Source organism: Crocodylus porosus, unplaced genomic scaffold (assembly GCF_001723895.1).
Source record: "Crocodylus porosus isolate Cpor-Errol unplaced genomic scaffold, CroPor_comp1, whole genome shotgun sequence".
Lineage (NCBI taxonomy): Eukaryota > Metazoa > Chordata > Crocodylia > Crocodylidae > Crocodylus > Crocodylus porosus.
Genome location: NW_017728909.1, coordinates 63,677,524 through 63,699,908, shown reverse-complemented (window position 1 = coordinate 63,699,908; position 22,385 = coordinate 63,677,524). Strand labels below are relative to the sequence as shown.

General features: G+C 41.0%; 1 protein-coding gene across 1 annotated transcript in view; it reads right to left on the bottom strand.

Annotated features, from left to right (window-relative positions):
- The window catches only part of RHOBTB3 (Rho related BTB domain containing 3), a 55,260-nt gene extending 35,000 nt beyond the window's left edge, over positions 1–20,260 (bottom strand). Inside the window, exons 1-5 of the mRNA XM_019532399.1 lie at positions 19,924–20,260; positions 19,550–19,775; positions 10,142–10,334; positions 7,362–7,513; positions 1,798–1,909 (exon numbers count right to left, since the gene is read on the bottom strand). Of these exons, the coding sequence (XP_019387944.1) occupies positions 1,798–1,909; positions 7,362–7,513; positions 10,142–10,334; positions 19,550–19,775; positions 19,924–19,925 (685 nt within the window). The 5' untranslated portion in view covers positions 19,926–20,260. The remainder of the gene's footprint in view (positions 1–1,797; positions 1,910–7,361; positions 7,514–10,141; positions 10,335–19,549; positions 19,776–19,923) is intronic.
- Positions 20,261–22,385: the final 2,125 nt, after the last annotated feature.

The window sequence follows — 22,385 nt, the reverse complement described above, 5'->3', positions numbered from 1 at the left end:
CAGAACTAGTAGAATCACAGAAATCATAGAAATTAAGGGCTTGAAAGGACCTCAAAAGATCAAGTCCAACCCCCTGCTCTGGGCAGGAATACTGCTGAGTAACAATTAGGACATTTCAGGAAACCAAATTTGTAAGAACATGTATTGCAAGAAAGTGATAATTTCTTATCGTTATCATAATTGAAGGGGTGCTTTGGATTTAGGAGATAACAATGGGTCTCAAGTCCATAGGAATTTTACCACTGTTTTTAACTGAAGGCAAGACTGGGTCCTGTATTCTTCGTCAATAAATTCAAAACTTCGCAGTTTAATAAAACAAATTATATGTAAAATCAGATAATTAAGACAAAGCAACTTCAAATGAAAATTATTATAGTTAAAGGTATAATTAAGTTATCAAAAGAACAAAAGATTACATTAAACTAAACCATATTAAACTATATTAAAATATAAACTAAAAATATCTTTTAGCCTTTTCTTTTTTTCTTTTATGTTCCTTTACTCTCCCCATGAATTTCTTGTCCTCTGTCTTGTTTTAATTGGGCTCTTGTCTTCAGAATATATACTGTAATTAGCCATTACGTTTCAAAACTGAACTGAGAGGGAGACTGTAGGGATCTCACAAAATTTCATGACAAAGTCTTGCTCTAAAATATTTTGGTGCAAATAAAAAAACAAAATAGTTTTTTGGAGCCTATACTTAGGCCTTCATTTTTAAAAGCCTTTGCACATGCTTGCACAAATAAATAATATGCAAGTCAATTTAAAACAGAATTGCATGTTCACAGTTGGGTTATTGGGAATAACCAAATAAAATACCCATACCTAGAATGCAGGGATACGTTTAAAAGTGGGGGTGAGGGAAGAGGATGGGAGGGAAGTATACTTATGTAGTTGCTGTATGGTTTCCATACTCAGGACTGTACATGCCCCAAGAGCTACATCAGGGCAAGCCATGCCCCCCCACCAGACTGTGCACACCATGGATGTCCCTCTCCACTGTTGCGCTGTGTGCCTGCAACCCCCAGCCCCCACCACTGCACTGCATGCCTCCAACCCCATTCCCCACCACAGTACATCCTTGCAGACACTGCCCTGCTGCAAGGCACACCCCCACCACTACATTAAGCATCTGTTCCCCCCACTGCACCATGTGCCTTTGCCCCCCTGCCGTGCTCACTGCCAACTGCACAGCATTCCTCAGATTCACCCTCAGCTGCCTGTGGAAGATAAGAAGTGGCAGCTGAACAAGGAAGGGGGAGCCTCGAAATTCTAGCTACTGTGGCAACTAGAGTGGGGGGGGGGGACAATGACTAAACAGGAGCCTAGGAGGCACAATTTAATCCATCACAGACCACATGAGGCCAATGGGCTGCCAGCAGGACATCCCCACTCTAGCCAGCTGAGATCAGATTATCTCAGTTAATATTACATAATTACATGTTTTGGTTCTCTTCTGTAGAGCCTGTAAAGACTCAAACTCTACTGATAATTTTTCTAACTGGATTCTTTACTCACTGCCATGTGTACAATCTTAAATCTTCTGCATACAACATATTAAAATTGTAACTTATGATCCCTCATAACCTCATCTACATTTTTACCAAACTATTCCAAAATTAATTTAAATCCTCCCAAAATTATTACACAGTCTACTTTGCTTAAAATGTTAGATGACAGCAGCTGCTGATAGTGATAATGACTAATTATAAACCTTTAGTACAATCTGATGAGTATTATTGGTGAAAATAAACAACACAATGAACAGTAATGTACAGCTTGGACACTGTTAAGCACCTGGCTGTTCAAGATGAGGTGGTTTAACTCCATGGCACTTGTGGGGTTTTTTTCTTCTCTTCATTTTTTCAGATGTCTTCTGATTCAAGCACTGGATCATAAAATACTCCAACTAAAACATGAAATGTATTTTTAAAATATACAAATAAATGTATTTAAGAATAAGTTAAATGCTGTATTTATTCAATGCTCTCAATCTATATGCACAACTGCCACTGATGCCAATGTCAACAGTTGGCCATGCTGATTTCATTCTGAAATTTGAATTATCAGCACAATGTTATAACAAACAACAACAGATTGGATGATGGTTAATTTTCTATTCATTCTGTCAAGTCAGAAATCATTGACTTGTTACCAATTAATGTACCAGTCAGAACAACTATTACAATAGGACTTCAAGGAAGAGCAGAAACTGATGGATAATAATCAGGATGCAAGTCACCAAAATGCAAGCTAACACTATACATATTATGTTGCCAAGAACTAGCCAACAGCATTGAAAAATATGACTTTTATAAGCTGCTTTATTATAAAGTAAAAAAAAGCATGTTATATAAATGATGTATAAGCATGATTTGCTTTTTTCAGAAATAAAAGACAAAACATACTATCACCCTAAAAAGAAACAGTCCATGGAGTGAAAGTAAGTATCAGTTTTGCAAGAGGCTGAAAATAATGTAAGATGGATAAAGAAATACAAGTAAAGAACTGAAGTACAGTTGGTAAAGGTGAAGCTTCAGTTCTACCAAATGCATATAGCAGTATCTGTAGCTATTACCTTGAATCTTATATGATGTTACTCATGGTTATTAAGATTTCACTTTCTAAGGGAATGAGCCTTTGTCAAGTATTTAAGAATCCTTATTTCTTTGTCTGAGTTGGAACCAGTGATACAGATAAAGACAGACTAGAGGTTATGCAAACCAGGTTCAAGTTACTAGAAAGTGAAAGCAGAGCCTCAAAAATTCTCAGAAACAGAAACTCTACCCTGCTTAGGGCCAAGTTTAGAAAGCAGAATAATGTAGTTGGCAATCAAGTAATACTGCTGTGCCAAAACAAGTCCGAGTCGAATGTTCCCACAATCATTAAAGGCATCACACTCATCCTTAAATGGTAAATGGAACAATCCATCACATTTGAATAGCCCCCTCATGACAATATACAGGATGGCCATAAAGAATTCTGGAGACATAAATAAACATGGAAACAGGTAGCGAGTGTCCTTCTTTAGACTGTACATTAGAAGGAAATGAAGACACACATCTGAAACGCTTTCAGCACTTGCAGGAGGTTCTCTAAACTAGAAGTATACAAATACAGATGGAAATAGAATGTAGGGCTTTTCTGTCAATCCCAACTGTAGTGAAGTCATGGTGTCAAAAACCTTAACAGCACTGCAATAAATACTAATGCAAAAGTGGCTTTACAGCAAATACTGAATTATTTCAAATTAAATGAGCAGTAGTGAAAAAGGAAGCACAGATATTGGCCTCTATGTGGCTCAATCCCAGCTCAAAAAACTGGGAACAATGAACTAATCTATGAGACATGCTGAGATTTGACACGTTCCCAGCATTATCTAATGATAATGCTGGGAACGTGTCAAATCTTCAGCAGGCCCCATAGACTCACTGGCAGAAAGCAGCTGGCCACTTCCTGGGAAGTGAGACCTCTTCCACGCTGTCTCCTCCGCCTAAGTGCTTGGTCTGGGGTCCACACAGAAAGGGAGTAAATAAGCAGACTTGTTTCTCAGCAGTAACTCCTCTACAGGGACAGAAACACGCTCTCTGTCCCTGAGGTTTAATTTGACGCTTGGAGAATTTCCAGCATAATAGCTTTCTGGTTACTACAAGCACCTCCCAAGAGTAGGGATTCATTTTAATATACTTCTGTAGAAAGAATAATTCTTACAAAGCATACTGATAGTTATTTGCAGGGAAACTGATATAATGTAAATATAAAGGGAGTTTTAGCATTATACTTTGAAGTTCTTTTATACTTGCAGTTTTTTAAATTGTATTTCTATGTGTGTATTTTTAATCTTATAGAACAGTATAGATGATCTGTGACCAAGAATGTGGCTTCAGTATGCTTTTTAATGCTTCATCTTTCAATCCATTTTGCCTTTCCTATTAATATAAAGTATTATACTTTTGAAAATTCAGATATTTTGACATAAATATCTAAATATTATATTCTAACACCAACTAAAATAATATCTAAAACAACTAGTCACACATAAGCATTACACATAAAGTGGTCCAAATGACTGGAAATCTATCTAAACCCATAACCATACAGAAGTTTAGCACACATAGACCGGTGTAAAAAATGGCAGAAACTGGTCAAAGAACCCCCTGGTTCAATGTGCACTCAAGTCTAATCAATTTAGTTTAGACCAATGTATTGAACTATTGATTCAAGTTAGATTGCTCTCCTCTGGGATCCCAGCCTCCTTTCCTCTAAAACTCCCTGCTCACATGGAGGCATGCTTGCCTGTGCTCAGCAGCCAACCAGGGATGGCCCAGGTGCTCAGCTATGCATGGAAGTCTCCAGAAGCCCACAGGGCATGCTGGGAAAAAAGCAGTAATACCCACAACTTGCAGGTCTTGGCCCATGTAGGCAGCCTGTGTGCATCTCCCACCAAAGGGTAAATACATACATTATTCACCACCAGTCTAACCTAGGCTACTTAAAGAAAACCACATTACTTAGATCCATTATGCCTTGGACTCTTTGAATGGCTGTACTTAACCAAGAAGGAGTTTTACATCAGGGCACAGTTTACACAGCAAGCACAAAGTAAATACCTGTGGTTAGGACTCAGAGAGAAACTCTGAGGTAAAATGTTTATAAAATTAATATATTCACAAAGTTTCCTTATATTTTGTGTCAGAAGAAGTGAAAGGCACGTGCCAAAACGTTCCTTATTTTTTACACTAAGAATTCAAAATCCTGTTGATTCTGGAAGGCTTTGTGGTGTGTAGAACAGGGGTGCACTAATGAAGATTTTTTGGGCCAATACTGGTGGGTGATTATTAATAAGCTATACTGGCCAATACTGATCCAAAATGCCGATATGCAGCCCAGCAGCTTGGAGAGCATCATCCAGCTAGTAAGTCTATTGGGGGAAGGAGCATATCAAGGCCCCCATGGCGAGGGAGGGAATGGGGCAGGGACTACCCAGCCAGGTGGGGTACAGGGAGGAGGGGACAGCTCAAGCTTCTGCACATACCTCTGGGGGAGGCATGGGCAACACATGCCCCCCCAGATCTGTGCACAGGGTGAAGGCAGGCTGCCACTACAGGTTGGGGGCAGTGCTGGGCTCTTCCCAGTGTGGGGCTGGGCCACAGCTTCACTTGGGGCAGGCGGCACTGAGAGGGGGGCTCTGGGATGGACTACATCCACCCCAAAACTCACTGTAACTCCCCCAACCCCTCTTTCAGCATCACCACCCACTCTGATCATAGCCATGGCTCAGTCCCCCCACCAGGAAGACCCTGGTGGTGCTGCCCCTGGCTGCAGGCAGGCTGCCACTGCAGCCTTCACCCCATGCACAGATCCAGGGAGCACATACCCACCATGCCTTGCTCCGGGGTGTGTGCAGCAGCAGGAGCTGCCCCTACCTCCCCACACCCCCCAGACAAGCTGCTCATAGCTCTGTCCTGTGTCCCGGCCGGCCAGGCAGCTTCTGGCCCTTTCCCAGTCCCACTCCTTCCCTCACCATGGGGGGGGCCATGATATGCCCCGCCCAACAGACTTACCAGATGGACCCTGCTCTCCAAGCTGCCAGGCTGGCTGCCCAAATGCTGCGGCTGCACCCATGCACACGGCATTTAAAAAATCGGCAACCTTAAAAATCAGCCTCATCAGACAAAAGCAGCCAATCACTGGTAATGTCAACGTCAATTTTCCTTTTATCGGTTCCTATATGATATGGACTGATGTATTGGTGCACGTCTACTGTAGAACTAATGATATCCTACCAGAAAAAAGTTACATCAAAACAGAAACAACTGATATATAAGCAACTGCGAGCATGAATCCTTCAAGCAAAAATAGTTTTAAATAGCTTAAGTCCTACTTAACTACAGGGACTAATGAACATTCAGTCAAAAGGCTGTCTTTGTTAAATTAAAAAAACAAACAAACAATATAATTAAGATATAAGAACTCAAAAACAGACACCTCGAGGTGCTTAGGAAGTCCTAGTTAAGAAGGAAGAACATGTGACACGTCTGATATTCCTAAAATAAAAATAAAAACCCCAAAAAACCCAACTCAGAAGAAAAGAAATTACTTAGGGAAACAAACAAACAAACAAACAAACTTCAGTCTCTTCCCCACATCATAAAGTAAAAAAAAAAGTGACAGTAATTAAAAATTTTTTTTCAAATTACCTTTATGGCCTACTTTTAAGGAAAACAAATGCTTAAGTGGCGTGTTCAAAAACAGGTCAACTTCACAGCAATTCTCAGGTTTTTTATTTGTCTTACACATGCAGTTGCTCAGTTTGTATTTGCAAACTTACATTTTTGTAACATTAGTTCTAAAAATCTGAACTTTAAGGGCTTGGCCTTCTATTCACTGAAGTTAGTAGAAAATTTGTCATGGCTTTTAATAGGAAAATGGGTTCTTTTTTAAACATTGTATTAAATTAATTTCCTGCATGAAGGCAAAATTTCGTTACCAGAAAAGAAGACTAGCCCAATAATCCACTTAAATAAGTTTTGAGAGATAATAAATCACAAGGACATAAATTAACATCTAAAGCACGATCCATATACATTTTTGTACCAGAAATGTCAGTTCTGGCTAATTTTCTACTCAACATTAAAATGCAACTAATTTTGTAGAAGCATTTAAAGAGTATGTCTAGACCAGAATGCAAGAGGGGTTGTACTAAATTTAACTGTACTGGTATAAGTACATATAAAGTCCTTGCTCCAAATAACACACGTTTAACTTGTTGTGCAAATGTTCATCGTTCCATAGTTTACTTTCTTCAACCCATTTCTGCATTTTCCAGCATTTTAATCCTGGAGATCAATGTAAGGTAATTTCAACTGATTAGATAGACTGCTTGAGATTCTAAACTGTCTAATGATTGAAAACAAGGTAATTGTAGGAATGCATAAAACTTCAAATACCTTAGCATGCCCACTTTCAAGTGGAAAACAACTGATTGAGCAATTCATAATAAATCCTACTAAAAATCTTGAGCAATTTGAAGCATTTTATAAATAATTTGGTGTCTAGTCCATTTTAACTAGAAATATAGCTGTTCATAGTGTTGGCACATTTCCAAAAAAAGTTTCTACAGGGTAAGCTCTAGTGCTACTAATATTGCTATCCCTAGTGAAGATGTACTACCAGTGGAAAATTTTAGAGAAAAAAATGTGTAGCGTAGAAATGGTCAAATCATTGTTTCACTTATCTATTTTCTCATGCATGTTCTATGCAGTGTTGTAAGTTAGAGCCAAGATTCGGACTTTAAAAGAAACATCAGGAATATCTGCCCTATGCTGTATTTACAAGAGTGCAATGTTCGTTCTACTTACCACTCCTCCAAAATATTTTCCTATATAGAAGTCATTGAGAGTGTGCAGTTCAAGGTAAGTAGCTCCTAGATCTTTAGCAAGCTGAATCCCTTCAGAAGTGGTAACACAACTCCTCCTGTCTGAAGTGCACAGTGGGCAAGTGCAAGGCACTTCTGAGAAAACATTTACGGCAAGATATTTTTAATTAAATACTCCAAGGTAAACTGGTTTCTAAGAACTAGTAAAGATAAACATTATACAGTCAGCAACAGAACAGAAAGCTGAAACCTAGCAAAATTCATGTGTGCAATGAAGGGGACCTATTAATGCAGCAGCATACACATTTATTTAAATCATTTCAGAATATTGCCTTTTAGATAAATGCAGTTTGTTACATTAAAACAAAAATATAAGTTAAAAGAATATTAAGACTGGAATATAAAGCTCTGAAGAGTCTGGAACTACAAGAATAAAGCTGCATAGATAAAAACAACTTTTATTCTCACCCCATATGCATGTGTATTATGGTAGTCCCCACACAGCTGTTTTTATCCCCTTACACTTTGACCATGAAAAAGGAAGACCACACAGCAGAGAAAGAGGTGAATTGCCACTGCAGCCCTAGTTCTCTTATTTAAGTGTAGTACAAGCCATAATTTGGCTCTGTGCGAGTCCACATTTAGAATCTTGCAGTTAATCTTTACCCTAAATCTTGTATTTTCCTAGGTTTGTCAGTTAACTGAGAAAGGAGCAACAATTGCAATAAAAGACATGATGTCCTGGATTAGCATGACAATGGAAAACATGTTTTATTTATCACGGCATCATTTAGAAACCCAGATACTCTGCAGTTTGGTTAATCCCAAACAGCACGATACAAAATAGGCTGACATTTTATTGTTTTGCACCATTCCTTATTTAAGCTCTAATCTTTTATTGAGATTTGTATGAGCAGATTGTTTTGCTTCTATGCTTTGCAATGTCAGTTAAATCTTGTGCCAATTTTCTTTTATATTTAATAAAGTAACAGGTTTTCTGGTTCACTGAAGAAATAAAGACATCTAAGTAGCCCTTGGTAATCTTAGGGTAACATTTTTATGTACATTTGTATTCAGTTTACAGAATAAAATTATTTGCCTGATTGTTCAAACAATATTGACATGAGATAGAAAGTGGCCAAGATGCACCCAGAGAAAGGTAGTATTTTTCATAAATTATGTCCCTTATTCTTGGTAATAAAAAGTACTTTCAGAATGTTCAGAAACACTTATTTTAATCTGACCCTTTAACTTCAAAAATAACTTCTGACTCTGACATACAGGCTAGGTACAGACATTCAAAAAGCCCAAGGCAGAATTGATCTGTTACGCAGTGGCCATGTCTACACGAGACGCTAACTATGCAGTACCTTGTTACTACTGCGCAGTAATATCACATGACACAAAGCGTAACAATGCTACTGCACAGTAGTAGTGAGCTACTGTGCAGTCAGCATCACCTAAAAGCCGTTTGGCGACACCACTACTAAGTAACTTTGGTTACCCCGCAGTCATTTAGTACTTGTGAGTGCAAGTACTAAAGGACTGCACAGTAACAACTCCACAGTCAGTGTCTTGTGTAGACGCAGTCAGTTTTCTGGAAGCAGCGTAGTGTTGATCCGTAACAAACAGAACACACATTGGCCCTCTGGTGGAGCGCAAATCTTAGACTGAGGGTGCTACCATTTTTAAACCAGTCTACACATTCCAAACTTCTGTTCTATTATGAGTATAGACTGGTTTTATGCACCAAAATTCTCTTCTGTTACTGATATAGATAGGTTTCCAATCACTTACAGCTGTAAAGGTGTAATGTCTGTATCTGACTAGAGTCAAGAGCTGCTTATTCTATTTACTTCTGAAAGCATCCATAAGTAAAAAAGGTGCAGATTTCTTTAAAAGTTAAACCCCTACCTTATTAGACTACATAAAAGTTGGCAAAAATCAGGCTGCACAATGCTTGGAAATATGGAATAAGGAATGAACACACTAAACTTTTTTTTTAGGCTAAGTAAACAAAAAGGCAAAAGGCTTTTTTGACAAATTTCCCTTGTGTAAAAAGTACCAAAAGAAACAATACGTCTTCCCTACAGCAGGGTGTATTTTTCCCGGAGATCTCCCCGCTGACTAGTAGCCACACTTAATTTTACTTAGTGTAAGAATTCTGATGACAGTACCCAGGATAGCAAGGCTATAATTTTCATTTCTATAAAAAAAAATCTGCTTTTTAGATACACAAACTGTTAATTTTTTTAATTAAATGTTCTGGTACTAGATCTGGTCTTTTTAATATTCGTTTTTATTTTGATTTGTATTATTACACAGGAAGTTTGAAACCCAGAAACCGCAACTGTTATTACATAGTTAATTAAAACTGATCTGTGCGAGCTACACGTGACCTTGAGTATAGACTTCATCGCTTACTACTCTGTCGTCAGAGGGATCAGCCCCTTTGTCCTTATGTCACCCAGTCTAATACACTGCATCTCTGTCCCTAGGTGACATTTAAGAGCTAATGAATGTAGCTGATCTGTAATTTTAAAAACAGACTATAGATTTGTGCCTACAGATTCAAAGGTCAAAATCCCCACAGATGATGACCCATCCAGGAGCACATTAGACAAAAAGGTCAAAGCAGATTATTAATTCTCATTGTTGCTGCTGACTGATCTACTGAATGGCAAACTGTTTCACTGTGACCAACTTAATATCTACCTTCAAAGTAAAACTTCAACTTTTGATGATATAAGAATGAGTACCTACCATTTTTTCTTGCACCAACAGCAGAAATTATGACTGCAATTGAACAGTGGTTTAATGCTTTCTTTATCATTGGGACATAAATGTCCTTTATTCCTTGAAATGAAGACTTGTCATTCACAGAGTATTTAATCACAATGATATCAGCTCCACTGATAAGATTCCGAGATGTGTACCAATCACTGTCAAATATATCCTAAAAAGAAAAAAAACCATGGGTCAAGAATCCACTCTCCTAGAGATAAAAATAAAGGGACGCGATGCATATATTCTTTCATATTAAAGTTATGTTTTAGCTGATAATATTACTTTTGATTGTAGAGATGCAGCTAAAAGAAGAGGAGTTTGCTTTATAAATTTCTCCATATAATCTTCTTGTTTGGATTTAGGCAACGTAGTCAACAACTGAAAAAGAGGTCAAAGATCAAACCAAGCCTAGTGAACTTACACGATTAAGGCACACATTAAGGCACCATTAAGGCCTGTAGCCAACATGGCTAGCATCAGAATCCGTCTCTTAACTCTACAGCCCAAATGACCATGTACCCACCTACACCTAGTTTTACCGGGAAGCAGCTTGTTTGATACAAATCGAGAGCCAGACTCAAATATATGCCTCTAGGGACACAGCAAGATGCTTTAGCCTCTTTCACATGACATCCTTATATTTACCTTATTTTCCTCATATACAGCATCCCCCCAAATATCCTGTTATTGATAGACAGCTTGAAAAAATGTTATGGGTAACTGATCTGGAACACCAAATCTGGAGTTGCACACCAGGCCTGGGACCATGTGCTGGGTCCAAGCCTACATATTAGCCTGATTAATAGTGCTGGCTCTGAGGCCACGTGCGGGACACAGCTGAAGACTGACACTGCATGCCAGCTTGGTGCCAGGTCTAAGGCTACACATAGGGTCTGACCCCATAAACTTGCTGAGTCTGGAGCCATTATGCCTGGTCTGGCTGTACAGCAAGCCTACACACTTGCCTGATCTGGCAAACCAGATCTAAGGCTGTGCCGGATCAGACCCTGTGGACCAGCCACATCATCCCAGAGCAGCTCTGGGAGCCATAGCAATTAATGTTGACACCTGTCCCATTCCCCCAAATCTCTAGACTCCTGGGGATGCATGCATTTTATGCAAAAAAGGGTATTTATTGATTAGATTTCTATGCCAACCTTCCCAACAAATGTTCATGGCATCTGACAGAAGACAACAAAATAATTTATAAAACAGATGAACAAGAGAACTGAAGAGGAGAAACAAGACAACTTATAAAAGCCAATAGAGGTTATTAAAATAAATTATAATGCAACGCCCTTCCCTCCAAATAATATCCCATGTTAGCGTTGCCTTCTATATACCTACAAAGACGTTCCAACTCAAAATAGGAAGTTCTTCCAGGGATTCTGGAAGATGTTCAGGCTTAGATTCTGGTAGCATCAAGGGGGAGAGAACTGAGAGAAGACTACCAAGGATACCCCTGCATGTATTTTTGGCAAGCAAACTTGGAACATTGGAATCTGCAGGAGGTTGCTCCTGGCTAATTTTAGGGATTACAATGCAACATAAGAGAGAAAGCAGTCCCTTAGGCCCAGGCCATTTAGAACCTCATAGGTCAAAACCACTGCCCCCTTCACTGCTGTTGCAGTGTACAGTCAGCATTATGAATTTATGGAATCCTAAGAATGGAAATTGAAACTCTTGCTCGTCTAAAAATAAGTTTTTCATGGAAAACTGTAATTTCCTCCTTAAACCATTTGATCTCAAAATGTTATTAAAATAAAATAGCTTCAATGGTGGAAGTTTCCAGTCTTTACTCTAACCCTGTTAAATACTGTAGAACCTTTTTGTATGGGTTTACAAAGCGATTTGTTGTGTATATATGGAATTTTCAAAGTAAATTTTAAAAATGATCAAAATCAGACTTTTTTCATTCATCTATATGAATCCCATTAAAATACTGCATGAAAAGATTCAGTAACAAAATACATTACTGATTGTTATTCAGTTTATAAACTTTATATACTCTCTCTGATTTTGGCTACTGTCAGTAATTATATATATTTATTTATTATTGACTAACAAAGATTTATATCTAACACTCCTTCAAGATTCTGCTTCACTACATTTTTGTTCTGTTTACAAGAACAAAAAGCTTCCACTCAGTTCCTACATACATTATATAAATGGTTTCATAACCTCTGCTTTATTTAGCAGTTTGAGCAAATGTGTCACTGAAAGCCAAGGCTTTGCTAACAGTATTACCTAAATATATTAGTTTAACTTGATTACATTGCCAAAGCACAACAAAAGCAGGTTCTCTTACCCCAAAGCCCTATTTTTGGAGACTACAAGCTACTAGCTACAAAAGTGGAACTGAGTACTAAAGCTTAACAAACCAAATGTAAATTCTGTAAAACCTGTTATGTTGAAGAAAGCCTCCTCTGTTAGGGTTTAGGTACATGAGAATGAGAACACCCAGGAAACCTCAGACAAGTTAACTAAAAGTGTGAAGTTAATACACATGAATTAAAATACATGAGATCCCTGTATTGGCTAGATAACTATAGTAAACTAAAGCCATTTGAATATGAATTAGAACATCCACACAGGGGTCTAAGCACTTTTACTTCACAAATTTAGTTAACTCATTTAGGTTTTTAGAATGCCCCATCCAGACAAGTCAGAGGCTGTCTAAGCTAGGAATAGCTGTAAACAACTGTTTACAGCTTCGCTTTGTATAGCCCTTGTATGCACTTTGTAAAACTATTCTCTTTATATAAAACCAGCTATAATGGTAAAAGCAGTTTTACTTGCATGGCATCTATACCAGGGCACAACTATGTCAATCAGCAATCACATACTTCTTCACATCCCTGACCTCCATAACTATGCTAGCAGAAATCTATAACCCAGGGGAGCAGAGAGCAGTTGAGCCACTGCAATCTAAAACATCATTTGCTGCTTTTTTCTTAGAAGAACAGGCTGATCAAAAATTTTGTTCAGAAGACGTTCAAGATTTGTCCCCTCTTGCCTTTAGTGTCCTACACAGCCAGGATCTGCTTTTGCAGTGCTATTTTTGAGTGGCATTCTGTTCCACATTATTACCTTGCACATTTCTTTCATACACTATAAGGCAGCAAGAATTTCTTAGGGTGGGATTTTTTAATGGACAAACTACGTATTTGGGATAGACAAGCTTTCAAATGCAAGACGTCAGAATGAAGACGCTTACATTTGAAAGCTTGTCTAAGGGTGCAGACAGAAGTGCAGCTCCCCACTGTAACTCATAACGCTCTGCAGGAAGCGTTCTGTTACAACAATCCCGCAGACCAAACAGAAGTTCACTGTTGGTTCCAGGGGGAGGAGAATCTAGGTGCTGGCTGCCAGCCTGCAGCTGGATTCCCCGAGCAACAGCCCCTCTTCCCTGACAGGCTGCAGTTTTAAGAATGGGAGGGGGGGGGGGAAGGGAGCAGACGGAGCTTGTTCTAGGGGTTCCCTGGTGGCTACTGGAGGATTGGGGCTGAAAAAAATCCCAAACCAAACTCCCTCTGCTCCCTTCCCCTACCATTCTGAAAACAGCTCAGAGGCTGGCAGGCAGACATAAATTACAGAAAACACTATGTTCTGAAACGTCTTAATCTGAACCCTCATGCAATGAGGGTTCAGATTCCCACCTGATCAGCCTTTTTTAAGCAATTTACAGCCATCCACTTGTGCTCGGTCATGGCTATAGACCGCTTTGGCCAGATTGGGTGAAAAGTGTCACTTCTGTCTGTGCCCACATCTATTCCAACTACAGAACAGCTGCGTCTACATGAAACGCTGACTGCGCAGTAACTGGAGTTACTGTGCATTAGTGTCCCCAACATGGCTTTTTGGTGACACTGACTGCACATAGCATTGTGTCACAGTTCATGCCACGTGACACTACTAAGCAGTAGTAACGAGCTACTGCACAGTCAGTCAGCATCTCGTGTAGACAAGGCCATTTGGTCCATTCAAAGATGTCACCCTAAGAAATCCCTGCCTCTGTGATAATTCCTGGACCATCACACAACTACAACATCACTCTCATACTTTCATACTTTACTGCAGGGCTGGCCAACCTGCAGCACAATGCCAAAAGAGACACAGGCAGTAACACACTACAGATCAGGGAGTGGACAGACAGCACAGCAACCAGAAAGCAGAGGAGTATTTTTGGCAGGGAGTACGGGTATAGGCCAGAAACCTGCAGCAAGCACACCTGTTAAACCCCCAACTACATTTCCAAACTCAACAACAAACAGATTAGCTAAAACAGAGTTTATCATTAAGTTGCACAAACTCAGAAAGACCATACTGAATTAGGATAAGATCAGTTTTCTCTAATCAAATATTTGCTCTAGCTTACCAGGCCTGGTTAAGAACTCTGTGATGACTAAGGTTAAAACTAAACTTGTAACCCAGTTTTCAGGTAAAAATAGATGCAACAGACATCACCTTGTATGGGGCATGAGTAAGGCGTAATTGGGAATGTAAAGGTATAGTTTTGAGCCAACAGATACAGGGGAATTATCACTAAGTATCCTTAGGCATTAGATTAAGCAAATGAAACTAAAAGGTAAGGGTATAGAAAAGTGGTTAGACACACTTTCAAGACTCCTGAGACAATATGTTATCCCACAGGTCCAAAGGGCTGTCTGATCGACACTCCTAAAGCAGAACAACCACTTAGCAAAGTAAGTACCTCATTTGCTCAAATCCAAGATAACACTTTTTCTGCACTCAACACGGAGGAAAAAAAACCTGTTTGGATTCAAGTACTGGCCTGGGACAGGCAGTGGGTTTGGGCCTGGCCATGACCAAGGCTTGAGTTCAGAGTTACAGCCACTCTCTGCCCCAGGGCTGGAGCTATTACTGCCACCGCTGCTGCCTGGCCAGGACCTCAGTGGCTTGTGTGGCAGGGAAAGGAGAGGGGGCATGTTTTAGGAAAGCTTGGAAGAGACTACATGATACAGAGAGAGGGGGAAGCATGGGGGACAGCGTGTGATCTGCAGCCTGAAAGAACTGCAGGGAAGACTATGTAGCAGCAGAGAAGCTGCTACAGCTGCAGCCCTCACCCAAGCCAGAGGCTGGAACTAGAGCTGTTGCTGCCTGCCCCATGTGTTAGGGTCAGAGCCAGAGCCCCCACACAATTATGTTAAGCAGCAGCATGCCAAATGGCAGATGAGCAAATGGCAGAGCTCAGTGGCCACTGGGAGGGGAGGTAATAGAGATCAAGGCACATGACCCCCTACCAATGCTTTCCCTACCACTTGCTCCCCCCATTACAGTGGTTGGGGGGAAAGGTTTAAAACATAATTATCTGTGTATAGAATCTAATTATTAAGAAATTTATAATTAGATGTGTATAGAATCTAATTTTGGGGGGTTATTTTAAACTTGAAATTGTGTTGGATTTGGGTGAATAGGGTAACTCACTGCATGCTTTATACACGGTGTCTCTCTCTCTTAATAAGTGCTACACTTCATACAAGGGAACCCTGTATACCTCAACCCTTATCATACCTTAAGCACAACTGTTCAGGAAACACAGGATAGGGAGCAGAAAGCAGAGCAGCAAATAGGGCAAGGAACATAGGGCAGGGAACAAAAAGCAGAGCAGCACAATCAGGCAAGGGAAGGGGATAGAAGTGGCAGCTGGGGAGGGTGCAGGGCTTATTTTCCTGCCAAAAAGGTTGGCTCCCACTGCTCTACAGGATGACATTTTATAGATCCCTGTTTAGTGCTTAATTCCCCAATATTCCTTATGGGCTCCATCCTGCCTACTCACTTCTGCATTGCCAAGCCAAAGATGTGCTCCTGATATGTAGCTAAGTAGTCAGATACACCTATTCATATGTTGACAAATATCTGGAAGAAATACACCATTACAACACTGTTTTAAGCCAAGTCCCTCAGGGGGACCTTCACTAGGCTGCAGCAGAATCAGGCTGTTATTCCAAAAGCCATAGGACAAGGCACTTGTCAGTGCTCCATGCTCTAAACTTATTGTTTCTTACCACCGCATTCCTCTAGAGAGGTGTCTTTTGCAGGAGAACCACAAATGCAACTATTATTACAGTGCCATCAACAACAAACCCAAAGCTGTCAGCTGTTCTAGTGGACATCCCGGGAGGAATTCTCCAAGCACCTGTTCAACAATGAAACCGCATGCGCCTTCACAGAGATGAGGAGCAACCAGAGCCATGCATGGCCCAGTAACTGTTGCTTGCAGTGTTTGTTCTTGTTTTGAGAGAAACTTTGGTGTAAAGAGAGACAGGTTCCTGGGTTGATGGTCAATGAATGTAAACTTCGGGAGGACTGGGGGTTCTTCAGAGTATGTTTGGCTTTATCTGAGGATAGAAATCCTTTAAAGGGGTTTACAGAATGTTGCTCTCTCCCTTCTTCTCGCACCACACATTTTCTCAGATGTTTGCCGAGTAGGGAAAATATTGTAAAATGCACAAAACAAATACCATGTAGGATTGCTTTACTGATTTTAACTACATTTCCTTTGCCATACCTTTCTCAGAACTTCGCACAGTATCAGAGATTTTCCTCCTAATCAATTGTCAACATTTGTAAAGTCATTTGCTCGTGGATTAAAGTTTAAAGAAACTAAAATAAAAATAAAAGGTGGACTTTGCTTGGGAAATACAGGGCTCCTCTAATGGGTAACGTTTATCAGTGTTAAAAGTCACCAGAAATGTATTCTGTACACACAACTCTTCTTCCACAGAAGCTTTCCTGGTGGGAAACAGGAACAATTTTGTTTTGTTTTTGAGGTTTATTTGTTTTGAAAAAGCCCTACTGATTGTTCTTGCAGAAATTAATCACTGAAGGTCCTTGATGATAAAGTCAAGAAGTAATCACAGTGAAGTTCAAGAAGTCACAAATCCTCCTGAAGGCCCACAACTCTATGCAGGTTTCTGATCTATACCCCAAAATGGTCTTTTTCAGCCTTGTTCCAGTCATAAAAGGAATATGAGCAAATTCTTCTGAAATGTGCACTCACTAAGAGCCAAATTAAAAAAAAAAAAAAAGATAGGTGTCTAAACCAAACTTGGGTGGAATTTAGGCGATGATCTGGATTTAGGTCCAAATCAACCCCTTTCTACTGCCTACAAATCAATCAACCGCCTAGAGATTCAATCTGCATCTTCATTCTGGTCTGAAAAGATACCTCTATACCTAGACAGAAGTATCCATGCACATTCAGACAAAAATTCACATCAGCAATTCTGCCCAAAGAGACAGCTCAACAGGAAGAGCACTCACTGTGATCAGAGTATTGAATTGAAATTTGCCTAGTGGTTACAGCACTTTTCTGGGAAGTGGAAGCTGTGGGTTCCAGCCCCCCCCTCCCCCAAGATGAGGAAACTTGGCACCCTCCCATTTTCAACTAACAAGCTATTATGCAGAAAGCAGCCACCAGCACTACCACTGACACTGACTGTTTGAGAGCAACCCTAAGGTCCTGCATGTTGTACCGAACAGTCAGTATGTATTAGGTGTCTGTTCAGGAAGGCACCTTACTTCTGGACCCTGAGTTTATGGAAGTGCCTAAGAATTTATGTGCGGCCCTGAGTCATGCATCTGAGCCCCAGAGACAAGCAGGAGTTTTCACATTCCTATTTCCAGCATTTCCTGGTAACTAATTCTTGGTATCCCCCTGCTTAGCATGCTGGCTACCTGGTTTAACTCCTGTACCTAATTTCCTAGGAGGTAACTAGGTGCCCAAGCCTGTTAGTTTGGCTCACCTTACTAGGGCAAGGTATGTAATTCTCAGGTGTTACAGTACCCAAATTGAGGTGCTTATAAGAACAATTGTGATCTGTCCTAAATCACCTGTGACAAGCAGAAGCACCTCTATAATTTCCATAGGCCTATAGTCATGGAGCAGGCATGGTCATCAAATATAAAAAAGTCTAAGTAACAGTCCAAAGAGCAAGCTAAAGAAGCCAAAACAGTCTCTTCTACAGCAAGCACCAGCCTTTTGTAGAGAGAACCCAATTATACAACTACCCACTCCAAGTAAGCAAAAAATACCCACTTCATTAAAAACTCTTTATCTGCTCCAGCTGGGAAAGCTTGGAGATAGAAGACTGTAGCACTTCAGGAAACATGGAGGAGGTGTCAAAGCAATATAAGCTGCTGCTATTGATATTTAGTTTCTGCAAACCTACAGCCTCCAGAATTGAAAGTCTTGCTCTCTGTTCAGCAGCCCAAAAGTTCAAATACTGGTAAAGGTCAATCAAACATCTGAAGTTTGTGAGCTCTCTCCAGGACCATACAACCTTGCCCTACCATTACCAATCCTCCTTCCAGTTTCTTTTATTGATATCCTCCAATCTCTTTATACATCCATTCTCCAACCTTTATTCATATTGAATGGCATTTACAATAAGGTGTGGTTCCACAGACCAACACATGCAAAAACTATGCAAGGTGAAACTTTCAAAACCAGGCCCTCAATTCTAGTTGACTGGGTCATCACACACAATGGCTACCGCTAGAGAACAAGGCATCTGATCGCTGAGTTCTTCCACTCAGAATTCCTACAGAGAAATTTTGGGTGCGCAAGGATTTCAAGATGAGGCTCTAAGTAATATTATGAAACTGAATCTAAGTATATCTGACTAAACAACAATCTGAAAGAACAGTGCTCTGAAATAATCAAACATTAAACCTAGCAAGAACCCATCAGCTCTCCATTAAACTCACAAGGTCAGTAACAAGCCAATTTTTGCTCAGGATTCAATAAGTTTACTTTCAAACAGAAGTGCTGAATTAATGGGACAGTATCAGAAACTGTTTCTCTCTCTTTTTCTGGCTCAGGACTTGCTTTTCAGCATTTGATAATTCAACGCATTTAAGCAGGAACCAACAAAAAAAAGAAATAAATCCATACACCGTAACTCCAAACAGCCCCATTATAAAATGTCTCAGTAATTTTCAAAGCTGGATTATTTCTGGGAAACAGATTCCCTCTTTAAGTTATCAAAATGTTTTCATATATGCTTTGCTTTACTGCTGTAGAGAAACACTTGGAGAGAGAGCTTGGTTTTCAAGCCACACAAAAGGTTTCTTGTTTTCTTTTGGACTCTTTTCAATGCAGTTTTCACCAAACAAGTGAGTTGAAAATATTGCCTCCTCATATAGGTCAGTAGGCAGTGGCTTTGCTAAGGGGCTTTTCATCTCGTTGGTCCTGGGAGCATATCCTTGGGTGATTATGTGTTTAATACTGTAAATCCACTTCTAATGGTTTATTATTTCCAATTCTGAAATTGGCAGATTCAATAAAAACTGCATTGAATTGGGAGCCGCTCCTTTTTTTTTAAAATTACGCTTATACGTTTCACCCTAGTTTCTTACCCAAAGGGGACAGTCATGTACCACCAGCCTGACATTTCCAAACACACGGGCTTGATACTCAGTGAAAACAGGATTTCCAACGTGACTGGCAGAGTTCAGCAACAAACTGCTTTCAGTCTCTGAAATGAGGGCACTTCTCCCCAGATAGGTCCAAATCAGACTGGGCTGCTGATTCTCCTCTGAAAAGGCCTCCCTTTCATTGCCAAAGGCTACAATGTGAACAGACCTAAAACAATAAAGAGAGAGAAACATCTGCTGTTAGCAAAGAAGGAAAGAAAAAATAAAAGATCCTTTCAAATCAGAACAAGGCTACTAAATGCTTCTCTAGCCTCTTCTTTCAGTCGTTCCTAAAAACCCAGCCATCAGCCACATACATGATGTCAAATCCGAGAGCAAGAGGAGAGGAAGGGGGGAAAGAGTCCTGCGAGTGCTGCCGGCATCATAGAGCCCCAACTCCTCTGGCCTTTTATTCCTCCATTTCCATAGGCAGCTTCACGGATGTCACCTCAGGCAGTCGTGCCGCGGGGCGCAGTGCCTCCCGGGGGCCTTCGGTGCTCCGGCCCCTGCAAGTCAGTGAGTGCAACCGCATGTGACAGCAGCAGCAGCAGCGCGAGCCCCTGCTCCCGGATCATCTGCTGCTGCTGGAGGGGACTGCAGCACCAAGCTCGGCAGCCGCGGGCTCAGCCATTGCCTCCTCCTGACGTCAATAAACCCTACCTAAGAGCGTAATACACGCAATGAGGAGCCTGCACATTTCTGCAGCGCCAACACCGCGCAGCCGGGTCGGCAGAAAGACACAAAGACGCTCCGGCCAAGGCAGCAGCTGACTGCACTGAAAGAGGCTGCCCGGTGCGCTGCTGCTGCTGTGCGAAAGCGGGGGGGGGGGGGAAGCTACATAAATACATGAGCTCACTGCTAGCCAATCTGCGGCCAGACAGCCCTGCTGAACTGACTAGAGAGGACCTCAGCAACTGGGAGCACAAAGGCAGCGCTGCCAGGTGGGCGGTAATTATCCCCTCTGTATGGTCGTTTCAGCCCTGGTACAAGGCACGATCAATAATAGTAAACGTGCTCCAAGTGGACGATCAGTTTGGTTTTTTGAGGCAGGACTCGTGGCAAGAGGTGATAATCTTTTATTAGACCGGCTAGATTTTTGTTAAAAAAATAAATAAAAAGAAAGAAATTGCAAAAAAAATTTGCAAAAATCTAGTTGGTCTAATAAAACATACCACGTCTACCATGAGGCCTGGTTCCTTGATGCCTCTAGACCAATACAGCTACAATCTGGCTACCCAATAATTTTTGGAGCAGATAACTGATGTACCCTATGCACGACCCAAGCACTCAGGGAGTCCTTCAGGCTTGCTGGGGTTTTTCATTATTTATCTAAATTTTCCATATTCCAAGCCAAATCAGCCAAAACGAATTCCAAATCTGTGAGTCAGTCCAGAACCGTAAGTCACCGTACTACCGGCAAACATCTTTCACCCCCATCTAGGGCTTCAGATGTTCCCAAAACCTTTGGTGGGCATCCTACTTGCAGGCCCAAGCCCAGAGGCTTGGGGTTCGGATGCACCTAAGTTCTGCTTCCCCCAGCCGTTCGACCCCAAGGAGCAACCTGGGGAGGGTTTGCTGTCTGTACTTTTTTATGACTGCTTGTCTTGAAATACAGAAATGCTTCAACTCGGATGACCCAGTTCTCACTCACTCACTGGAGATAGTGAGCAATAGAAAGTAAACAGGACTTATTTGCAGACTTGTTTGCATATTTTTTCAGTGTACAATAGTTTTTCAGCAAAGATAGTAATTTAGAGCTTCCAATATGATAATTTCATATTTAAGACCTGGCACTGCTGGAGAAAGGCAGTCCAGATGAGAAGAGCCTGCACAGGAGACCAGTTGCAGCCTTTTGCTTGTGTAACAGCTTGTTTTTTGACTCCAGGCTGATTGCACTTGGATATCCTCTAGAGCAGTGTTTCTCAACCTTTTTGCACCAGGCCCCATTTGTAAACATCTTGACCCAATGCCCCTCATTGCTGACATGCTGCACCCAGGCCCCCAGTGTGTGGGACATGGGGGGGGGCCCACGAAGCCTGGAACTCCACCAGCCTGCAGGGGAAAAGCCTGTTTCCCACGGTTTTCTCCTTTTTAAAAGGAGAAACCATTTTTTAAAGTTTGTTGATCCATTTTTTAAGTTTGTTCATGACCCCTTCGTGTATTCTTGCGACCCACGGTTTGAGAAACGGTGCTGTAAAGCGGAATATTTTTTTCTGTAGTCCGAAATCAAGCAAAAGAAAAGAGATAGCTTTTGCCGAGCAGTACCTTGAATCTAAAAAGGTTGAGAACCAATGGTATGAATTAATTAACAAGGAACTCTAGGGATGAGTAACTCTGAAACTACCTCAGTTGTATGAAAAGACCAGAACACAGAAAGGTTACTGGGCCTGAGACTACTATGTCTTGTAAATTGAACAGACCCCCAAGAGGGGTGTGTAGTGACAGAAGTTATAATTTAGACCAGCTCCAAAACAGGAGACTGTGGGAGTTGGAAAATGGGAGATGGTCCTTCAGGGTGCAGAGAGACGTTAAACGGGCCCCAATCTAACTTGTGGCACTTTATATAAAGCACCATGAGTCAGAGCACCCCCTGACCCAACAGACATTTGCCTGTTGGGTCAAGAGACGGGGGCTGGAGCGAGCCTGGCACTGACCCAGCTTCAAACAGCCTTCCAGGAGGCTGTCAAACCACCCGTTCCCCAGCCTTGGGCCCTCTCCCCGCCATTCAACAGGCAGCTCCCTCTCCTCCCCCCCTGATAGCCCAGGTGCAAGACTGAGC